Source organism: Aotus nancymaae, unplaced genomic scaffold (genome assembly GCF_030222135.1).
Source record: "Aotus nancymaae isolate 86718 unplaced genomic scaffold, 86718_ANA_hifiasm-v0.15.2.pri h1tg000100l, whole genome shotgun sequence".
Taxonomy (NCBI): Eukaryota; Metazoa; Chordata; class Mammalia; order Primates; family Aotidae; genus Aotus; species Aotus nancymaae.
The window spans coordinates 159,111-181,300 of NW_026988515.1; the positions used below are offsets into that span (position 1 = coordinate 159,111).

The following is a 22,190-nucleotide window of genomic DNA, read 5'->3' on the forward strand; positions in this document are numbered from 1 at the left end:
GCCAGGCTGGTCACGAACTCCTGACCTTAAGTAATCCACCTGCCTCAGCCTCCCAAAGTGCTGGAATTATAGGTGTGAGCCACCTCGACTGCCCCAAGCCAGTATTTTTAATTGTCCCATTGTTGTGAGCCCTGGAGATTTTTTTTTAATGGCTGAGGGCAGTGCATGATGGGTAAGAGGTTTGTTTTGCTTTTGGTAACCTGGGGGAAGTGCATTTTGAAAGGGAGGTAGGAAAGGGTATTTGTTCTCAGGCAATTCAGTTTCACAAAGAATCTGTAGAGGTGAAGGTCTAGTGGCTGATTCCGTAAAACCAGTGGTTCTCTCTCTTTTTTTTTTTTTTTTTTGAGACGGAGTTTCGCTCTTGTTACCCAGGCTGGAGTGCAATGGCGCGATCTCGGCTCACCGCAACCTCCGCCTCCTGGGTTCAGGCAATTCTCCTGCCTCAGCCTCCTGAGTAGCTGGGATTACAGGCACGCGCCACCGTGCCCAGCTAATTTTTTGTATTTTTAGTAGAGACGGGGTTTCACCATGTTGACCAGGATGGTCTCGATCTCTTGACCTCGTGATCCACCTGCCTCGGCCTCCCAAAGTGCTGGGATTACAGGCGTGAGCCACCGCGCCCGGCCCAGTGGTTCTCTTTATGTGGTCCCCAGACCAACAGCATCAGCTCTTTCTGGGACCTTGTTAAAAATGCAGATTCTTGGGCTGTACCTGAGCAGAGCCAAACCCAGAACTCTAGGGGGCTCCAGGTGATCCTGACACAAACATGTATGATTTTAGATGCTTTTACCTGACTCATTTATACAATGTCTAGATGATATAATGAGTAGTTTTCCATAAACATTAGACACTTAATTTTTATATATTTTGGAACCAATATAATTTGTTTTCAACTGTACTAAAGAACACAGAATATGTGCCGCCTGATGAATACAGGTCCTTAATTCCCAAGTGAGGAATGGCAGGAGCCAGAACCCTTGGTCATGACCCTAACCTCGTATTCCCCTGGGGTCCTCTCTTGGAGGGTATCCTGGAGCTCTGCTGGCAGCTCACAGGCGTCTGGGCCAGGGCCAGAGTCTGCTGGGAAAGAGGTTAGTCCTTAGACATTTCCTGAACCTGGACCACCTAATGACAGCTCTGGAGGGGAGTGTACATGCCGCCTTTAGGAAAGCGACCGGACCGTCATCCTGTCTCCCTTGGGCTTGTGTGATTTTTACCAGGTTTCTTCATTCTTGCAATTTTACCTCTACTTCTGATCCTTTTGAAATACAACCATTTGGTCTTACTAAAATGCAAACCAAATAAAGACACTTCCTAGCTTAAAATTAAGGCCCGTAAGGTGGTCTTTTGCCTTTGGGAAAGTGCCCTGAGGTTTCATCTGGCCTTGCGTCCTCTCCTGCCTCTGAGTTAAGCCCTGAGCAGAGCTGTGCAGATGCCCTCTCAGCAACCCCAGATGAGGCGAGGGACCGTGCTAAGGAAGGGTTCTTTTTTCCTGCCACCCAAAAAATTTACATTAATTTTGATGTTGCTTTTTCCTACCAACATGAGCTACACAGCCTGTCCTATCCTGTCCTCAGGATATTCATCTGTGTGGATGACTGGGCTGTCCCTCAGTCAGTGTGGATGAGAGAGCTGCTGCCTGAGTCACTACAGCTTTTAATGTTTTAGGGTCCCTCTTCCTGTGTTATAATTTCTTATTTAGTCACTGTGAGCTCTGTGAGAACAGAGCTGTTTGCCCCGGGCCTCGTGGAGAATTAATAAATATTTGTCCTTTTATATTTTTGTTCTTTTAATACAACATTTTAAGTTCATCAGTCTCTATAGCAAACAGTATGAAATGTCTCGGAGAACTGAAAATAGAGTTAGCAGTGGATCCAGCAGTCTTACTGTTGTGTTTCTACCCAGAGGAAGAGAAATCGTATTAAAAGGATACCTGCACTGGTGTCTTCATTCTAGCACTATTCATAACAACAGAGATGAAAGCAACTTAAGCGTCTATCAGTGGATGCTTAAAGAAAATGTGGACTATAGATACTCGTTTGTTAAGTACACTAACCACACCTTATTTCTGGCTTTTTCTCTGGTGTTTATTAATGCCCATCCCCCCCCCAACCCTGTCTCTTGCATTGTAGTTTGGGGCGGAATTCCGAAGGTTCTCTCTGGACCGTCATAAGCCTGGGAAGTTTGAAGATTTCTACAAGCTGGTTGTGCACACCCACCATATCTCCAACAGCGACGTGACTATCGGCTATGCAGATGTGCATGGAGACCTGCTGCCCATCAACAACGATGACAACTTCTGCAAGGCGGTGTCCAGTGCAAATCCCCTGCTCAGGGTCTTCATCCAGAAACGAGGTACTGAAGTGGTTGGACGGCTGGCTGGTCTTGTTGAGCAATCCTTTTTAAAATATAGTTTTTAGATGTTTCTTATTTAGTCTCTGTGAGCTCTGTGAGAACTGAGCTCACTGAATTTTAAAATATTTTTTGTCATTACTGAACCATGTGATTCTATTTTCTAACCTGTAGTAGGAGATTAAAGAAATAAAAATTTGTTTGATCAATATTAATTTATTAGACTTAAAATACTTAAACTGCATTTTCTACCTTAAATGGTGTTGACTTCTGACTTTTAAATACTGAAGAAAGAATAATATTGATACTTCCAGTTGTTTAACTAGAAGCGAGATAACTCAGTGATAAGGAGGCTTGAGTCAGTGGCCTCAGAATGAAACTCGGGATTACTGGTGCATGCTTCTATCATCTCTTTAGGAGTAGGGAAAATGTTAGTTTAGATAATAACTTTGGCTGACTTTTAGCTCTGAGCCCCCGTTTTGCTATAGATAATAATATAATTTTATGTTAAAATAAATTACTAACATAGGGTAATGGCTGAAAGGGAAGGGGTGCCCTGCTGCTGACTTGTGGGACCTCATACTGCTCATGTCTCTGAACTACATTTAGATTTGTTTTCATCTCCAAACTTCGGAGAACCTTGTTGTTTCAAAACGATATGCTGAAGGAAAGAAACACCTGCAGGTGAGGCTTGATACGGGGAAAATGGCGTTTTTATAACAGACTGTCTCTCCTTCTTTGGGTGGCCCTGCAGTGGACGTAGTGAACGCTGACCGCCTCATGGAGCCAGGCAGCGAGTGGCGATACTTGCAAAGTGACGTCGCAGTGCGCCCCGTCTGCCCTTGTGGATCTGCTGCCAGAATCTCTGGGACAGCTGGGAGAGGCTTCCCGGAGGAAAGCCTGAGCTGAGACTAGAGGAAGCAGCAGCAGGGTGCTGGGCGGGAGGCGGGCTGGGCGGGTTCTCAGACGAGGCCCCCCGCCTCCTTCACCCCAGTGTCCTGTTTTGCAGAACGAGGGTACTCATATTAGCCCCATCCAGTTACTGTGAGGATGATGCGGAGCAGCATGCCACCAGCTCCTCGGCCCTGCTCTGTAAATATTAGCTGTGGCTGTTATTCCCATTTGTGGTGATGAAGGGAACGGCAGGAGACTCGTTGACCTCACTTCAGACAGATTCTCTGGCACAGGATCAGAACACTCTGCATCTGCAGTTCTCGCTGGGCCTGGGTATCCTGCTGATGGCGCTGAGAAGTCAACACAGCTGTCACTTCCTCACAGTGGCCTGGGGGATGACTGAGCTTCAGCTTCCTCATCAGTCCCTCAGGGTTGCTGGGGGACAAGCACCCTCGCTTTCTCTGCATGGCTCTGCATAGCCTCGAGCATGCCGCACCTCCGTCCTCTGCACTGGCCACCTGCTGCTTGGCTGGTCCTGGAATGGAGGCCTGTGCCCCCTGCCCCCTGACCTGGAACTCTCCACCCCTTCACAGTGCCTGGGCGTCTGTATCTGTTCACAGCCTGCCTTCTCAGGAAGGCCTGGTCTCAGCTGCTTGATCTGAGGCGCTCGTGTTCCCCTCCCCCATCCTCTGTCCTCTTACTTGGCTTCCTCTGTGCTCTGTCCTTTGTTCCCAGGGCTGGTTTGCCCTCCGTCTCCACCAGACCAGGAGCGTAGGGTGGGGTGTGTTCCTGGCTGTGTCCCTGCCATCCCAGGTCATGGCATTTGCTCACATGGCGTAGGCTGAGCAATGGTGTGAAGAAAATGTGCTATAAACTGCAGATGTGCACACAGGCTTCGTTCCGCTGACTGTGGAGCTGGGGTGAAGACTGGCAGAAGGCACTCTGCCCTTTGGAGGTTGGCCCCAGGAGTCTTGGCATCCTCCATGGGGGATGCACCAAAGCTGGGGTGGGACCGGAAAGCGGGCTTGTGTGTTGCCAGTGGGAATGCACTAACCTCCAGCAGCGGCTCAGGCAGCTCTGCCTCCTCCAGCTTGCTGGCTGGAGCCCTGTGTTCTGTCTTCATCATTTATTTTTCCTTCTTCCTCTGCCCTCAGAGTAGTAGCTCAGTTTAACTAGCTGGCTTAGGGTTTCTCAGTCTCTCATGGTTTTTTTTTTTTTGAGACGGAGTTTCGCTCTTGTTACCCAGGCCGGAATGCAATGGCGTGATCTCGGCTCACCGCAACCTCCGCCTCCTGGGTTCAGGCAATTCTCCTGCCTCAGCCTCCTGAGTAGCTGGGATTACGGGCACGTGCCACCATGCCCAGCTAATTTTTTGTATTAGTAGAGACGGGGTTTCACCATGTTGACCAGGATGGTCTTGATCTCTTGACCTCGTGATCCACCCGCCTCGGCCTCCCAAAGTGCTGGGATTACAGGGGTGAGCCACCGCTCCCGGCTCTCGTGGTTTTAGCATGAGTGTGTCGCCAGCAGCCCCTGCCTTTCTCTGTCATGTTACAGTGTGGAGCTAGAGAGACCCGAACTCAGACCCCACCTTCTCCCTGGCTCTGTGACGCAGACACACGCCTTGCCCGGCAGAGCTCTAATGTCCTCATCTGACCACCTGCCCTCTGGGGTTGTTGTCAGGGCTTAATAGAGAAACCTGCTGATGACAAGCCCTTAGCTGGCCCTGCGTATACATCACTGGGCCCTCCGTCCTGTCTTTGGGAAAATCTGAGCTGCCTCTCACTATCCTCAGTGGATTTGACTGTAAGGATGATGACATTCCAGGTGGCAGTCAGGGGCAGTTGTATCCGGTGCACCGTCAGGCGCCCTCCCACATAGTAATCTGTGTGTTTCGGACAGAGCTGAGGCCCCCTGAGAGGCAACACTCAATCCCACAGCCTTTTTACTGCAGCATGTTGGGGGGTCAGTCACCGTCATGCTTTTTTCATGATTCTGCTGCAACCATACCCGCTCTGTCATTTACTTAATAACTTTCTGTACACAGACATATTTTATAAGAGGGAATTTACTGTCACAAAGGAAAAAAGTCAGTGTTCTTCTAATACCTGTTGAAATAAACCCACAACTATGTTTTAAAAAATTAATCTGTTGCTAAGCAGGGCATGATGGCTCATGCCTGTAATCCCCGCACTTTGGGAGGCCGAGGCGGGTGGATCACTTGATGTCAGGAACTCGAGACAAGCCTGGCCAGCATAGTGAAACCCCATCTCTACTAAAAAGTATAAAAATTATAGCCAGGTGTAGTGGCAGGCGCCTGTAGTTCAGCTGCTTGTGAGGTTGAGGCAGGAGAATCGCTTGAACCTGGGAGGCAGAGGTTGCAGTGAGCCAAGATTGCACCACTGCCCTCTAGCTTGGTGACAGATCAAGACTCCATCTCAAAAAAATAAAATTAATCTGTTGCTTAAAATAATCTCTTCCTCCAACCATACAAAGACATAGTGATAAACTACAGGACGGCATTCCTTTATGAATGTAGGTGTAAAAACCCTTTACCAAAATACTAGCACATAGAAAAATGCAGCCACACAAAAAGTACACACATGTTTATGGCAACATTATTCACAGTATCCACAAGGCAGGAACAACCCAGGCATCCATCAGCTGATGAACAAGGTGTGTGCATGCTCGCGTGTGCACGTGTGTGTATTAGTCATTCAGTGGAATATTATTGAGCCATAAAATGATGCACTGCCACGTGCTGCAGATGGATGAACCTCAGAAGCTTCATGCTGAGTGAGAGAAGTAGATTCTCGTTATTCAAGGACTGTGTATTGATGAAAATGTTGTGACCCTCCATTTCCTCCGGAAGCAGTGGTTCCATGCTCAGTAATTCAGTGACTGTGTCAATTTTAGAGAACAAACTACCACATGTTGCAAGAATCGTCTGCAATGTGCAAAGTCCAGAACAGGCAAAGGCGTAGATTCATGGTTGCCAGGGGCTGAGAGCTAGGGAGAATTGGGAGGGATGGGCTTTCTTTTTGGGGTGATAGAAATGTCCTAGACCTAGAGATTTGTGTAAAGATGCCAACAGTTGTTGAATTACACACTTCAAATGGGGGAAGTTTATGTGAATTATATCTCGATAAAGCTGTCAAAAATAGAAAGGACTGTGTGCCTTACCAGGGTGGACAGGCTGATGAGCAGACCCCTGGATCTCAGCCATAGCCCTGGATGAGGTTTTCTTGGTTTGTCTCCAGCCTTTATTTCCAAAATTCTTCCATCCTCCATGTGTGAGTACTTTGACGTTGTAATAAACATGTTTGTTCAAAACTTTAAAAATCCTCTCTTCCCTTGGTAATAGGAAACTTCCTGTGCTTCTCAGAGGGCTCCAGGCATGACGAGTGCCCAGGTGGGGACAGGAGCGTGGCGTCCTCAGCTGCCTCCCTTCCTCACTGGGAATGCACACAGCACAGCCCAGTGGGATTAGCTGGGCCTGTCACTTTGTTACCAGTGGAAATCACAGATATTTTCATATTCTGTGGTAGTTGCATTCCGATATCCTAAATATCATTTACAGTAATCATTATTTAAAAACAACGGTACATGTTGTTAATTAGTGCATAAGAATGCGCGTAAGTAACGTGCCACACATTTCCTTTACTATTGTGATATTGTCTTCAAAATAATTTCCTTTATAATCCCCTGTGTGTTATTTTATGCATTTAGGAATGCCATTTTGAGAAAGGGGTTCCCAAGCATCATCAGATTGCTAAAGGCCTCTTGGCTTATACCAGGTTGAGAGCCCCACTTGTAGAGAGGCTGCATTTGGGACTCAGACAACAGGCCAGGCATGACTTGGCTTTCATCCTCCTGGGAGGAACAGAATGTTCTTTGATGACTACGTGGCATTTGGGGGCAAAAGGACCTGGCCTTCGGCCTTCGCTGCCTTTCTTCTGTATTTACTAGGCTTCTGCTGCATCTGCCCAGAGACTGTGAAAAGCCGTGGGCTTTTCCCTTGGGCAGATAACGGCTGTCATTGCCCTTCTCTGTATCGCTGTGCCCATTTAGGCAGAACAGCAGCTACCAGAATGGATTGGCTGCGATGAGAGAGGGTCTGCGCTTGAGTCTGCGTATTTAGGTTGCAGACACAGAGTGTGTTAAGGACCCACTTCTCTGTTCCCCTGCCTCCCCAAGGGTGCAGGAATGTTTTGGGAAGCTGGCCCTTGCCAGAGAATGCGGAACCAAGCTGATGTTTGGAGCATCTCTTTCTATGTTTAGCAGGATAAACAGGAAGTGCAAACAGTAACTTCACTGCTTATCCATCAAATAAACTCTGCAAATGCTAGCGTTCCCTGTGGTCTGCTTACTTACCTCCAGGCTCAGCTCAGGACTTGGTAGGGTGTGTGGTGAAGGCTGGTAGCTCCTCCTGAAATGTGAAGTTTTAATTACACTGAAAGATGTTTAGCACAGCGTACTCTGAGCTCCTTACTTTTAAAGCTAACATAAATGCTGCGTATTCGCATATACCTGTTAACTGTTCTTGGCATTCTGGGCATTCTTTTGGGTTCCTAGAATGAAGAGAACACAGTTGTAAACTTTTTGTTTTATCAGAAGTTGCCTGATGGAGCGTATTACGCTGTGATTTCACTTAAATGAGCTACTAGAAAAGTAACTAAGGGGTGTTCTTCAGAGTAAAACATAGAATGACTGAGAATCTCGTTGTGGACACCGGCAGGGTTTTCAATATCAAGCATATAAATCCCGCTTCTAATTGTTTTTCTCGGATTCCTAGGTAAGTAGCTAGAGGTATGTTTGGTTTTTAAATTGAGGGTTCACTGCTTATCAGGAAGCCCTCAGTTAAGCCATCAGAATTCAATTTCTGCATTCCACACGTGGTATAGTCTCTTTCCTCAGACACCACCTAAGGGTTGAGGTTGTGTGTCCTGGGGTCAGGGGAGAGGTATCTTTTTGCTGAATTAGCCTCACTGTGTCCCTGTGCTTATGGGAACAGACATAAAACGTGCGCTTTGCCGTCTGGTGGAGGAGCGTTTCCATGAGACACGTTTTCTGCTTTAATTGCCACAGATTCCTGGAAGTTTGTGTGTTTGGAGGATTTTCTTTCTTTTTCAATAGAAGAAAAAAGTCTCCCACTCCACCGTGGGAACGTGGAGAAAATGAAATTCCTGCAGCCGCGTTCACGCTAGAGTAGGAGTGTGTTAAGGGAGGAGAAAATGTGCTGATGTAGCTGGTCAAAAAGAAACAGAGCCAGAAGCACCCAGAAGAATCCAGGGTTGTCCTCCAGGACGCCCACAGGAAGCCAAGCTCTGCAGGCGCCGTCGGGAGCACTGAGGGAAGCAGATGACTGACTTGGATCTTCAGTAATCCAAGAAAAACACCTTGTGTGTAAATGGTGAGAGTTTATATTGATGGAATTGGAGCCTGTTATTTTTTTTACTTTTCCTAACAGTTAAACCCATAATGTATTTATAATTTGGATTACTTTTAAAGACCTAACATATTATAAGCATATCCTGTCATTAAATTCTTCATAAACCTTTGTTGTTTTTAAAAAAGCTTTTCTGTTTAAAACATATTTGTAAAACAAGATTCAGATGACATGGAAATAATCATACCACCCTGAGGCAGTGACTGTTAACATTTTGGTAAAATCATTCTAGGCCTCTCACCATAGATGCGGTAGGTTGGATATAGTTTTACATAAACAGGGTCATAATATACAAGGCGTAGCAATTTTTTTTCCTGTGTAATGTGATTTTCTTGGAGGCATAACAATTATTTTTAATCTAGCACCGTATTTTTTCTTTTTGTAGATGTAAGTAGACATACATCAGGGTTTTATGATGGTGTGTCCGTTACGTGACTAACAAAGTACAACCAAGTCCTTATTAATTGTTAATTAAATTGTTACCATTTTATTATAAACTATGTTGTGTATTTTAAGATACTTGTCAGATTCTCTCTTTAGGGAAAACTGGTAGAAATGTTCTTGCTGGGTTAAAAGGTACGAGTATTTGGAACTAAAATATATATTGCCAGGGGACCACTCTTTTGTAGGGCTCTAGAGTAACATTTGAATTGGTTCTTTTTTACTTAAAACAAAATTCATTTTTTTCTAAGAGATGGACTCTCACTCTGTCACCCAGGCTGGAGCACAGTGGTACCATCTCGGGTCACTGACGTGGCCACCTTCCAAGTTCAAGCGATTCTCCTGCCTGAGCCTCCTGAGTAGCTGGGATTACAGGCACGCACTACCACACCCTACTAATTGTTTTTTATTTTGAGTAGAGATGGGGTTTCACCATTTCAGCCAGGCTGGAACTCCTGACCTCAGGTGATCCACCCACCGTGGCCTCCCAAAGTGCTGAGATTATAGGTGTGAGCCACTGCACCCACCCAGAAAAAAAAAATACATCTCTGAAGACTCTTATTGTATGGCACAGGAACTCATGATCTTTGAATTTTTCCTCTCGAATGCTGCATTGAAGGCCGGCAAGGGTCTGGCCTGGGGTGCCGGGGAAGGCTGCTTTCCTGCCAGAACAGCACTGAGTAGGGCCAGATGGGTGGCCACCTGCCCTGAGAATGGGGATTCCCACCTGCTCCAAGCACCTGGCATTTTGTATTCATGGATGCTCAGCTCGGCCTCGTGGGTGAGGAGCTGAAGGTCTGCAGAGTTCAAGTTGAGCAAAGAGGAGGCTGCCCGTGAGCAAATTGTACCTCTCCCTCGAACAGAGTGTTGTGTGGTAAAAATGGCCACGTCATTGTTTCTGTCATGTCACAGTGTCTTGTGTGATGATTAACACATTTGTGTGGCTACAGTTTGATGGAAATGAGGCCAAGCATGGAGGCACAGGTTGGGGCTTTCTTTTCATATTAGGCCAGTGATCATCTTGAGCCCAAGTGACTGCTGGTCCACGGTGGGACTGGCTGGCAGTGCCGGTTTCCTGCCCCTCCTCCTCCTGCTGTTTTCTTCCCCAGCCACAGTGATGCCCAAGAGCAGTGCTGCTGTCCTCTGGCAGTGAGCGCAGGAGGGGCGCCTCCAGTCACATCTCCACTGTGGCACAGCCGGCCCCTCGGAGGGGCTCACGTGAGCCCCTGCTCTCCTCGTGCTGACACCTCACACGTGGGCTTCTCTGTCCCCATGGGTATCATTTCCCCCCTCAGTTATGTCCATCCCTCATCCAGTGAACGTCCTTTACTTCCTGGAATTCACCTCTGTTACCATTTTTACTTCAGGAATCCTTAGAAATAATTCCCCATGTGGCATAGGGTCCTCCTGCACCAGTATTTTGGAACCAGGGTTATGAAATATGCAAAGTCCAGAGCTCACCCCTACCCCACAGAACTAAGATTATCAGGGGAGTGAAGGTCCAAGGCTCATGCACATTGAGGTTTATGAACATCTGCCTGAGAACAGTTAGCATGTTCTCAGAAACATTCAATGTTTTACTGTTAACCAAGGATTTTTAAAATTATCACGTGACTCTCACAATTAACCAAGTTGTGTAAGTTTCCTCCTTTTACACATGATGACACTGATGCTTCAAGAAAGGTCAAACGTTGTGAATATAGTTCTCAGTGAAGTTCAGTTCACATGTCCATGAGTCAGGGCTCACTGGGCACCTTCATGTAGAGGATGCAGAGGTAGTGACAGGCATGCACGTCACGATAATGAAGTCACATTTCGCTTGCCAGTGCTCAGAACCAAGGATTGATATACCGGCCCTGCCACACTAAGGCCATGTTGTTTTTCTGTGGCCAGGAGAGTCCTTGTTCAGTAGTGCATTAATGAAAAGGGGCTCATTTTAGACATGATATACCTATGTCATTTCTAAATGATATTAGTTTGGAGTCCAGAGACATAAAAATTTCCACTGTGAACTTTTCTCTTTTCCAGAAACGTAAGCAAGATTTGGATTTCCTCTTGCACAGCAGTTTCTTTTCCTGTTTTTGCCCCATATCTCTGTACTTTCCATCCTCTCCTGTTGGAAAATGATTCAGCCTGGAGGTCACCATGTGCAGCACGTCCCACCTGTATCCAGGCTCCCAGAAACCCCAACTGTTTTTGTAACACTTGACACACACACACACCGAGTTGGGAGTGAGAGGTGCCATTGGAGCTGGAGCCATTTACTCCTCAGTGGTGGTTTGAGGGCTGGGACGCTGGGCATTCCCACCTTCCTGCCAGCACTCCTCAGCGTCCCACTCGGAGCCACTTGCTTTCCCAAGCGAGTGAGGGTGGCTGGGGTGGAGGAGAGTGTCAGCACCAAGATGTTAACCAGTATCAAAGATGAATGCCTCACTTTTTATACTGGTGAAATATTTGTAATGTAGATTGTACTATTTTAACAGTCTTTCGGTTTATAGTCTAGGGGCATTAACTACGTTAGGAACATTGTACAAACATCGCCACCATCTGTCTCCAGAATGTTTTAACCTTCCCAAACTGAAACTCTGTACCTATTGTCTTTTTGTTGCATTGAAGTCAAACTCCAGAAAACAGCTCTGTACCTATAAGTACAAATTTCTATAAAGTATCTTTGGGGCATGTTTATAACTGATGTATCTGTAGTCTTACTAGATATTTGAGATCAAAGGGTGAGGAATTATACTTTCTCAAAAAGCAAATCACTTATGAAGAATTTTCCCTTGCTGATGGAGTCGTCGAGTCTCTGGGGAGCTCCTGGACCCTTCCCCAGGCCGGCTGTGAGGCTGACCCTCTTCCCCTGGCTGCTCCTCCTAGCTCCTGTGCACTGACCACACGCCAGGCCACAGAGGCTCCTAGGACACGGGGTGAGGAGGATGTCGGGAGTCAGGAGCAAGCCTTCTGTGCACCGGCATTGGTGCCGAGGAGGGGCTGCGCCTCTTGGGCTTCGGGTGGGTCGCTGCGTTAAATTTCCTTAGGAAAGAGCACAGCTCAGAGGCCCGAGTCACCATCTGCCTGGGGCCTTTCTGAACTAGAAAGCGAGTTCCGTCTCGAGCTGTCAGTCCTCTGTGCTGTGTTTGCCAGGAGGACTCGGACACGTGGCGCTTCCTCCACCAGACGTTGCTGCGGAGCAGCCTCCCTGCAGCCCCTCTCCTGCACCCTCCACACGGGAGCGAGGGGAGATCTGACAGCCCAGCTACCGCGGCCAGCAAGCCAGGAGGGTCCCTGCCCACGGTGCGCGGACCGTGAGGAAGAGATGATGAACAGGGGAGATTTGGGACTGGTTGACCCTCATCTCCAGGCCGGGTGTGCTTTTCTTTCACTCTTCTCCTTCTTCCCTCTGTCCTACCTTGTCTTTGGTGTTCTGGACCACTGCGAGGCTTACAAAGTGCGGCGTACCCTTCGGTGTGTTGTGACAGCCCCACTCCGGTCCCCGGGGCCGCCTGGGCAGTTGTGGAGCTTCAGGCTCCCACTGTGGCATCTGCTCTCTCCTGTCACCTGGGCTCCCGCTGGGCAGTGGCTTCAGTTAGAGCTGGCATTCAGTTGAGGCCTCACCTACGGGCCCCAAAACAGATCTGCTCCCAAGTGGCAGCTGAACAAGGCCCCCTTGATCTGGAGCTGAGGCCAGATGGCCCCTCTGCCTGCAATATGCCCCCCCTCAGGCTCAGACCCAGAGAGCACCAAAGGAGAGTATTCACTGATGTTCTTGCTTCTCAGGAATGAACAAAGGGGCCACCATCATACCGTGTCTTGTAGAGAATGTGCAGTCTCCACCTTTTGACCCCAACACCTTCCAGGATTTTTAGTGACTCCTTAATAATCAAACGAAAAGTATTTCTGTGGTTAGCACTGACCTTCTTGTACATTGAAAACATGAAAAAAGCATGTTTTTGATGTTCAGAATCATCACGATAGAGTTAGATACCTTTGACCAATTTTAGATTTGGCTCTGGAGGTGGTTTGTTAGCACTAGGAGATAAATCCCTACCTTGGAACAAGTCTTTTCTAACCTAAGCACTTTTCCCAACAAGTGATCCCTTCTGGCTGCCCTTACTGTCACATGTATACGTCTAAGCACATTTAGTTAATAAACACTGAGTCTCCTGCTGTGTTAAAATCGTAGGAACCTGAAATGGAAGGAATTTTAAATTAGCTTTTTCTTTACAGGTGAGGAACCAAAAACCCAGCTGGACTGAGTCCAAGGCTTCCACTTAAGTGTCTGACAAATATATTTGAATTGTGGCACAGGCCCTTGTAGACCTGGTTCTCCTATAGACCAAAACCTAAATGGTTAAGATATTTTTCAAGAAAATTTCTTGTGAGCAGATAAAAGAACCAGTAGGAATTCATATGTCTGAGCTGCCTGCAACCTATCATCTGTGGCAGAAAATTTATGTCTCCATATCATTGCCCAGGGACACACATGTGGGCTCCTGGTGGTGAGCTGTGGTCAGTACTCAGAGTGTAATGACCCTGTCACAATCCCAGTGGGATTTTCCTCAGAGTTGATAAAGTCCAAAGAACCATACAGAGAGGAGGAAAAAAGAAAGATAAGGATTGTACAAAGGCATTGCTTTGTGCAGCTCTGCCAGGCCTGGGCTGTGGCCAGGGTTCTTCTGCAGGTCCTAGGGAGGTTAACAGGTGCTCAGCTCTGGGTCCTCTAGAGATACCTGGATATGCTGACCTTCCTGCCCATTGCCAGGCACTTCTAAAATTAAAATTACTTCTGCTTTACCCTTCGTTACTGTTAAAATACTCATGTACCTGGTGTTATGGAGCCAGTGGATTCTGACACGCTTTGCTGCCACGGTTGCGTCACAGTTAGCTGAGAGGAGTATACGGGAGCCTCCAGAATGCCTGGCCCCTGCTGTGGTGTTCCAGGGCTGGAGGCGGAGGGAGATGGAGAAACCCTGCACGTTTCACGGAGAATTTGGGCAAATAGGTTCTGGGTCTGTTGTTTCAGGATGGGATTTAATGAGCTCTGTTTCCTGCTCATGGACGGTGATTTTGTTTTATTGCCTGGAGACCAAGAAAGAATTCCGAGGGCTGCAGGGCCTCACAGAGGAGTCAGAGGCATTCTCTCCCGAGGCCTCCTAAGCCCACCTGCCCTCCGCTCCTCAAGTCCGTGGTCCTCAGTACCTCCTCTCAGAGGTAGGAGTGGCTGCCCTTTTTATATAGGACAAAAATGAGTCCTGGAGAGGCTGTGTGACTTTTCAGAGCCACATGGCCATCAGATGACAGACCAGGATCTGTGTCTGGGCCTGCTTCCATGCCGCCTCCCCGCAGCTGGAGTCACGGGTGGAGAAGCAGCTGTGTTTCAGGTGGTCAGGGTGGAAAAATGGGCCTGTGCACATCAGGCTCACAGGTCAGAGGCCTAAAGGGACGCCTCCTTGGACTACAGAGCGCCTGTTGGGAACAAACTCTGGACGAGAAGCAATGTACACAGGAGCCCTCTCAGCCCTGCCAGAGTTTGCCCGTCCCAGGAGGCTCTGCCCTCAGGACCCTCTCCTGGCCGCCTGTGGGTTCATCTATGTGAGCCTGGATTGTTGCTGGTACACTAGACAGCTTCTGAGAAATGGCAGGAAGGTGACTTGTTTCTTTTTTAAAATCCAGGCTCTTGAAGACACTAAGTGGAAAACGCAGGGCAGAATGGTGTGTGTGATATGTGACCCGCATAATAAAAGGAGACAGTAAGCATCTGTGTCCCTTTTACTTGTGAGTTGCATGAACAGACGCTGGAATAATCTATGAACCTATTGAAAGTCGCATTCTTGGGATGAGGAGGTGAGGATGGGGAGTGAGTTTGGGGTTTCTTTTTGAGGTGATGAAATGTTCCAGAATTAGGCAGTGGTGGTGGTTGCACAGTCCTGAATATACTAAAAAGCATCGCATTGTACACTTTAGGGTAGTGAGCTCTTTGGTAGATAAATCATATCCTACATGATATCTCAAGCCAGCTGTTTAAAAGTTCTTCTGATAGTATTTCATTTGGCTTTGAGCCTATATCTGGGTGTTTAAAAACTGATGAGTTCTGCTTGGAGAGGGATGGTCTCATCTGGAGGTGAAAGAAGAGCCCCAGCAACTGACGGGGGACCTTCAGGGGGACTCTCAGGGGCGTGCTTGAAGCTGTTTGTGTCTAAAGGGTCTGCGAGCCAGGCAGGGAGATCAGCACGGAGGACTGTGGGGCGAGGGTGACTGCCCTGCCTGGGGGGCTTCTGACGTGGTGTGTGTCAGCGGGTAAGAGACATCTGGAGTTGGCAGCCCTTTTGGTAGACTAGGAGGAAAAAGGGTGTTTTGCCCATTGGTATTTCAGGCTGGCCCTTGAGGAGCCCCAGGAGCAATTGCCTCGTGTCCTCTGCTAGAAAGAGCTTACTTTGCGTTTGTGTAGGACTCAGCTTATCATCTAGAGATACGGTCCCACGGCTAGGGTAGGGCAGTGGCCCTTGGTTGAGTTAGGAAGGGACCAGTGGCCAGTCCAAGGAGGACCACGTTGACATGCCCCAGGCCTCTTTGTTGGGCTTCTGAGATATCCTTTGAAAAGAAAGAAGAAAACCACTGGTTTGATGTGCTGGCAAAATTGGTCTTGAATGCCGGCCATGGGAATTGCTGAAGGAGGTCTTCTCTAAATATGGGCTTTTCTGCCAATGGTTATTTTTGGTTGTTTCAATTACAGCTGTGCTCTTTGCTAACTGCCGTAGTGTTGTATAAATACAGGGTGAATCACAACCAGGCCATGAATCCAGATCTGGGGTGGAAGTGACACGTGGACAGCCCCTAGAACTGGGTTCTCCGCCCCAGAGCGTGACAGGCAGCCCGGGCTGGGCAACGCCTGCCCTGCTGCCTCTGGTGGGCGCTATTTTTCCCATGTCTGCACTCACACCTGAGGTCACTCTTGTGTTCAGATGCCCCGGCAAGTCCACACCACCCTCATGAACATGGGGAAATGACAGGGACTGCACCTGCCTGACTTCCCCGCAAGGTCATCCCATGGGCTGGTTTCTCCCAAGTGCCTGTCACTTGCTCTACCCTAGCCATCCCAGGCCAGGGCAACTGGCCAAGAAGCTGCCCATCTCCTGAGACGCAGACCCCTGAGAGGCCGTGTGAACTGTGCCCTGCATCTGTGTAGGAAATTAGGGGCCCATGTTTCCTCTCTTTTTCCTTCATCATAAAAACTCAAGAGCAACAGGTGGGGAAATGGAAAGACCCTTCCTCTGGTCAACTGGGCATCTGAAGAGGGCAGCGATGGTTGTGCTGGCACAGTCAGGTTCAGGTACCTGCACAGGTCAGTGGGCTGCGGAACAGCAGGGGTCTCTTTCTGTTGTTCATTACTGGAGGGTCCTGCCACGTTTTGGGCCATCAGAACTTCTGCTGCCCAGGACAGGAACTGCAGGTGGAAGGCGTCCCGAGGAGGTGCCCAGGACCATCTGTGCTCCTCAAGAAAGTGTTCTTGTTGGAAGAGACACCAGCACTGGAATCCAAGTCTCTGTTCCCCAAGATACCCATGTAAGTTCACTCTTTGAATCTGAGTCCCTAATGCAGACAGTGAGATAAGGCCACCTCTAGGGCCTTAGGAGAGGCCAGGGTGGGGCCAGCCATGGGCCCTGAGAAGGGTCACATAATTAAACAAAATTGTATCTAATTAAACTGTAGCAGAGACTGAGGAGGGATAGAAATACTATAAAACGAGGGGATATTACTGTGTCCAAGGCATCTCACTGCTAATACTGAGTACAGTCCTGCAACACATGACATTTCCATCAGTGACAACCACATAGGCAGTAGTTGTCCCATAAGATTTTATTTTTACTGCACGTAGTCTATGTTAAGAAGTATTTAGATACACAGATAGCCACCATTGTGTCACAGTTGCCTGGTATATTCAGCACAGTAACACACTGTGTGGGTGTGCGGTCGCAGAGCAGGGGGCTACTCCACGTAGCCTGGGTGCACGCTAGGATGTGTGCACGACAACCAGTCACCTAATGATGCATTTCTCAGAACATATGTGGCAATCTCTCAGAACCGTGCCTGACCCTGCAAAGCGTCTTACAGGTCAGCAGTGGTCGTCCATGGGCCGGGTGAAGCCCACGAGTGAGGACAGGTGCTGCTCCCACAGTAGGTGATGTGGGTACAGCATGCGAGAGCCAGGCGGCGGACAGGCGCCCTGACACACCAAGAGGGAAGGGGCCGGAGTCTCCTCTGTTCCTCGTGGCTCTCCCACAATGCCTGAGTTGTGGTGATTCACAGCTAAATCTAACTGGAGCAGCCCAGCTGTACTGAGGGCTGCTTTGTGGATGCTGTGTGTCCCGCTTGCTGAAGCTCACGTTGGTCACGTGTGTCCACGGTTGGTAGAATCCTTCTCACACATGTGCCTCATGTCTAGCCTGAGGGACTCAGCTCTGTCTACTCTGAAGCAAAATGTGAGAAACAGTTCAGCCCAGTGTTCCAAGAGTATTTCTCACTAGGAGGGAGTCTGCTGGGGAGAACCTGACAGCACCCACCCATGTGCGCCGTGCCCTCAGTCGTGCAAAGCAGGACATTGACGTTCCGGGGCCAGAGAACAAGTTGAAGCAGGCAGCCCCATGTCCTTGGGAGCAGCCCCACTGGCATCGGGCCATTAGAGTAACTCTTAGTGGATTCTTCCTTCATTTTATTATTATTTTTTCACTACAGTTCTCACACACATCTTCCTTGATTTCTTAAGGTGGTTCTGAAGACCAGAAAGGATGAGAAGATGCTGGTTAGCACGCAGATTTGAGGAGCAGAGGGTAAAATTTTATGTTGCTTTTAAAACTGGAGGAACAGCAGCTACAGACAAAATGCTGGTTAGCACTTGTGATCATGTATATCCCTCAATTATCACATCAACTGAGAGCAGCAGCTGTGTGTGCGTGCACATCCTTTGGGGGTGTGTGCAAGGGCTGTGTGCGTGCACGTGTGAGGGTGCCTGCATGTGAGGGTGTGTGCATGAGGGTGTGTGCATGTGTGAGGGTATATGTGTGTGTGAGGGTGTATGCATGTGAGGTGTGTGAGCACCTGTGAGGGCATGTGTGAGGATGCTTGTGTGTGAGGGTGTATGTGTTAGGGTGTATGCCTGTGTAAAGGTGTAGGTGTGTGAGGGTGAATGCGTGTGAGGGTGTATGTGAGGGTGTGCGAGCATCTGTGAGGGTGTATGTGTGTAGGTGCATGTGTGTGAGGGTGTGTGAGCGTATGAGGGTGTGTGAGGGCATGTGAGCATGTGTGTATGCAAGCATGTGAGGGTGTATGTGTGTGTAGGTGCAGGTGCGTGAGCATGTGTGAGGGTGTGTGTGTAGGTGCATGTGTGTAAGGGAGTGTGAGCATGTGTGAGGGTGTATGTGTGTGTAGGTGCATGTGTGTGAGGGTGTGAGCACGTGTGAGGGTGTGTGGGGGTGCATGTGTGTGTGAGGGTGTGAGCATGTGTGGGGTGTGTGTGTAGGTGCGTGTGTGTGTGTCAGCATGTGAGGGCGTGTGTAAGTGTGTGTGTGAGGGTGCGAGCATGTGTGAGGGTGTGTGAGGGCATGTGAGCATGTGTGTATGCAAGCATGTGTGAGGGTGTATGCATGTGTGGATGCAAACGTGTATGAGGAGTGTGTATGTGTGCTTAATACGTGTGGGTACATGCATGTGTGAAGGTGCTTACGTTTGAGGATTCATGTGTGTGAGGGTGTGTGAGGGGTGCCTGTGTGAGAGGTGCATGTGTGTCAGCGTGCATGTGTGTGTGAGGGTGCTTGTGTGGGGATGTGTGTGAGGGTGGCTGTGTGGGGGTGCATGTGTGTGATGGTGCATGCATATGTGAGTGCATGCGTGTGTGGGGGTGTATGCGTGTGTGATGGTGCATGTGTGTGTGAAGGTGTGAGCATATGTGTGTCCCTTGTGTTCCAGGGCTGCTGGTCATGTGCCTGGAATAATTTCATCTAGGTTGTGTGACATTCAGGTGATGTTGGCTCCAAATTTAACTAGATAGGAAAGACAACAAAAGTTAATTTCATTCATATTAATTTTAAAATTACTTCTTAATACATTAAAGCTTAGGCAGGTATGGTGGTGCATGCCTGTAGTCCCAAGTACTCAGGAGGCTGAGGCAGGAAGTTGGCTTGAGCCCAGGAGTTCACATCTAGCCTGGGCAACAGAGTAAGACTTTGCCTCTAAAAAAAAAAAATTAAATCACCTTCTGAAGATATGTGAGAGACCCTGTGAGTGGCCACCTGTATGCTTGAGGGAATGACCCACTCCTCCCAGCAAGGCACGTCACACTTACCAGATTCCCACTATCCAGGGGCAGTGTGTGCAGTATTGTACTGGAAAATACCCAGGCTGAGAACCTAGAGAGCACAAGATGTTTCGGTTAGTTGTAGACTGCATGATTTTCTAACAACATCTCAGAAAGAGCAGTTACCCTCGAGCGGCGTGACTACAGCCGAGGCAAACCCTGGAGGGTAAAGGGGTTGCCTCGCACAGCTGCAGGGTCAGGCACTGAGCTCAACCCATCCTCAGCGCACTGCTGGTTCCCCCTGGGAGTCTATCGCCACAGTCAAACTGAGAAAGCATCCCTGGGGATAAGCCTGGCAGAGTCATCCGGTTTTGTCTGTGTTCCCACCAGTGGCTTTCACCTCCTTCCGCTGCTCCAGCAGACAGGCTGTCGTCCCATTAGATCTTGGTGTGACTTAGATGCGTCTCCTGAGCTGGTCGGTGGCAGTCGGGGCAGAGCCGCTGCCGCTTAGACGTGTCTCCGTGTGGAAGGAGGCCTCGTGTCCACAGCCGTGCAGGACGGGGAGGCAGGGTCAGGTGGTCGGCAGGCTGAGTGGACGCTCGGGAGCAGGCAGTGGTGGAGGCTTAGGCCTGAAGACCGCGGCTCTCAGAGCTGCCAGGGTGACAGAACCTTCCTAAAACCGTGGATTCGGAGGGACCAAAAAAGTGATCTTTCTTTGCTGATAGTCCATTCCGGACTTGAGTCAGTTCTAAATGTGCTCCCTTAATTTCTCCTGGTTTATTTTCATCTTCGTCGCTATCTGATGAAGGTGCTGTCAGAGTTACTGAAACAACTCTGGCAAATCACCGAGGGCACCTGTAAGCAAGGGCCTGTGCGTTATAGGGCCCCGCAGCTGTGGCGACTTGCCGGCTCTTCCTGTCACTCTTCCTTCTGTCTTGCCATGGGGTGAAAATACAGGCAGACGGGGGTTGGGGTTCATCCTCCAAGTATGCTCCGTCCCTCTGCAAAGCCGTGAAGTACTGCACAGAAGCCAGGGCAGAACCGTCTGGGATGACTGAAGACTCCATGTTTGTGACAAACATGGAAGCAACCCAAAGTTGTCAGAAGAAAAAAGAGCAAAAGTGTCTGGCCACTGTGTTGAGAAATCCTAAGTCAGTTCGTCGTGGTTCATGACACCGCCCCAGTGTCTGCACACCGCACAGGCTTCCCAGGCCACACTCTCCGGGCGCTGTCCACACCGCGGTCTGGACCAGCCCGTGCAGCCGTCGGTCGCCTCCTGGTGGCAACCTGTCCCCTGCACTGGCGAGGCCCTCATCCTGGCAAATGGCAAAAGGTGACCCCCTTAAAGAGCAGAATGTATGAAGGCACCCATGGTATAGCAAGCGGCATGCTGGTAACTCCCCTTAGATGATAAAGGAAAGGAAAAAATTTCAGATCGTAATTCATTAATGTTGATTTTGGTCTGATTTGCTGAAGGAGAGTAGATTAAAAGCAGGGAAAAGGTTAGGCCCTCTCACAAATCTCTCGTTCTTAGGAAGGCATTCAAGCTTGCGGCAACTAGGAGGGCAAGTCTGTGGGACTAGCAGTTAGGTTCCTGCAAAGCTGGAAGGAGCCATCTTATTCTTCAGCTTTATTGAGACCTAATTCAGCATCCAGCCATTTAACTTGTCCAATCCAGTGTTTCTTAGTGTGTTCGGAGTTGTGCAGCCAACGCCATAGTCAGTTTTAGGACATTTTCATCACCCCAGAAAGAAGTGTCTGTGCCTGTTCTGGGAATTTCACATGAAAGGAATTGTCCAGTCCATGGTCTGCGTGCCTGGCTTCTCTCACTCAGCCTGAGTGAGTGGCTCATCTGTGGTGTTACCTGTGTTACGGCTTATTCGTGTCTGTGGTGTGGCTCATTTGTGTCATGGATCCTTTGTGTCGTCATCTGTGGTGTGGCTCATCCGTGTCATGGCGTTTCAGTGCCTCTCTCTTGCTTGTGGCTGTATGGACAGAGCACACCGTGTTCATCTGTTCGTCGATTGACAGACGTTGGGGTTGTTTCCACCTCTCGGCCACCATGAATGATGCCGCGAATACTCACGTGTGACTCCGAGATCACGTGGATTCACTGCAGCCTGGCAGTTCCTCAGAGGCTCAAACATAGAGTTGCCATGTGACCGGCGCCTAGGCTGAAGGGCTAAGAGCGGACACCCTTGTCTTGTTCCAGTGTTTGGCATTGAGTGTGACCTTAGCTGTGGGTTTTCATAAATGCCCTTCGTCTGGTTGAAGCCCTGGTGTTTCTTTTCTTTTTCACATCAGAGGCAAATGCATGGTGGTGGGTTCTTAATTTCCTCCAGTTTGGACAAGAAAAAGGACCGAGAGAAACAGAACTCTTTGACTGCTAACGTGTGTGTACAAGGAAAGTTTGTAGAAACAAAGTGCTTTTAGCAGCGTGGTCGCCACTGCACACAGGACACTGGAATTATAATTTGGGGCTGCGTCTGTCCATGTGGTTTCGTCGATGTCATGTGCTCTCAGCTCAGACGGGAACATCCAACTGACTTCTGACTTGGGGAATTTAAACTTTATACCACAGCTTTATTTAGAGGATTTATGTATTGTGTTTTCCATTTGTTTTTATTTAAAAGTTGTATAAAAATTGTTAGGGCTGTTTTTGACAGAGAAAAATCATGATGACGGGTTTTGCTAAACCCATATACCTTTGTGGTCTGGGGAGCGGTGAGTGCCGAAGCCCAACGAATGTCTGCAGAAACAAACGGG

General features: G+C 48.7%; 1 protein-coding gene across 1 annotated transcript in view; it reads left to right on the forward strand.

The window, feature by feature from the left end:
* The window catches only part of PARD6G (par-6 family cell polarity regulator gamma), an 89,146-nt gene that overhangs the window by 42,528 nt on the left and 24,428 nt on the right, over window positions 1-22,190 (forward strand). Inside the window, exon 2 of the mRNA XM_021673006.2 lies at window positions 2,133-2,355. Coding sequence (XP_021528681.2) covers window positions 2,133-2,355 — 223 coding nt within the window. The remainder of the gene's footprint in view (window positions 1-2,132; window positions 2,356-22,190) is intronic.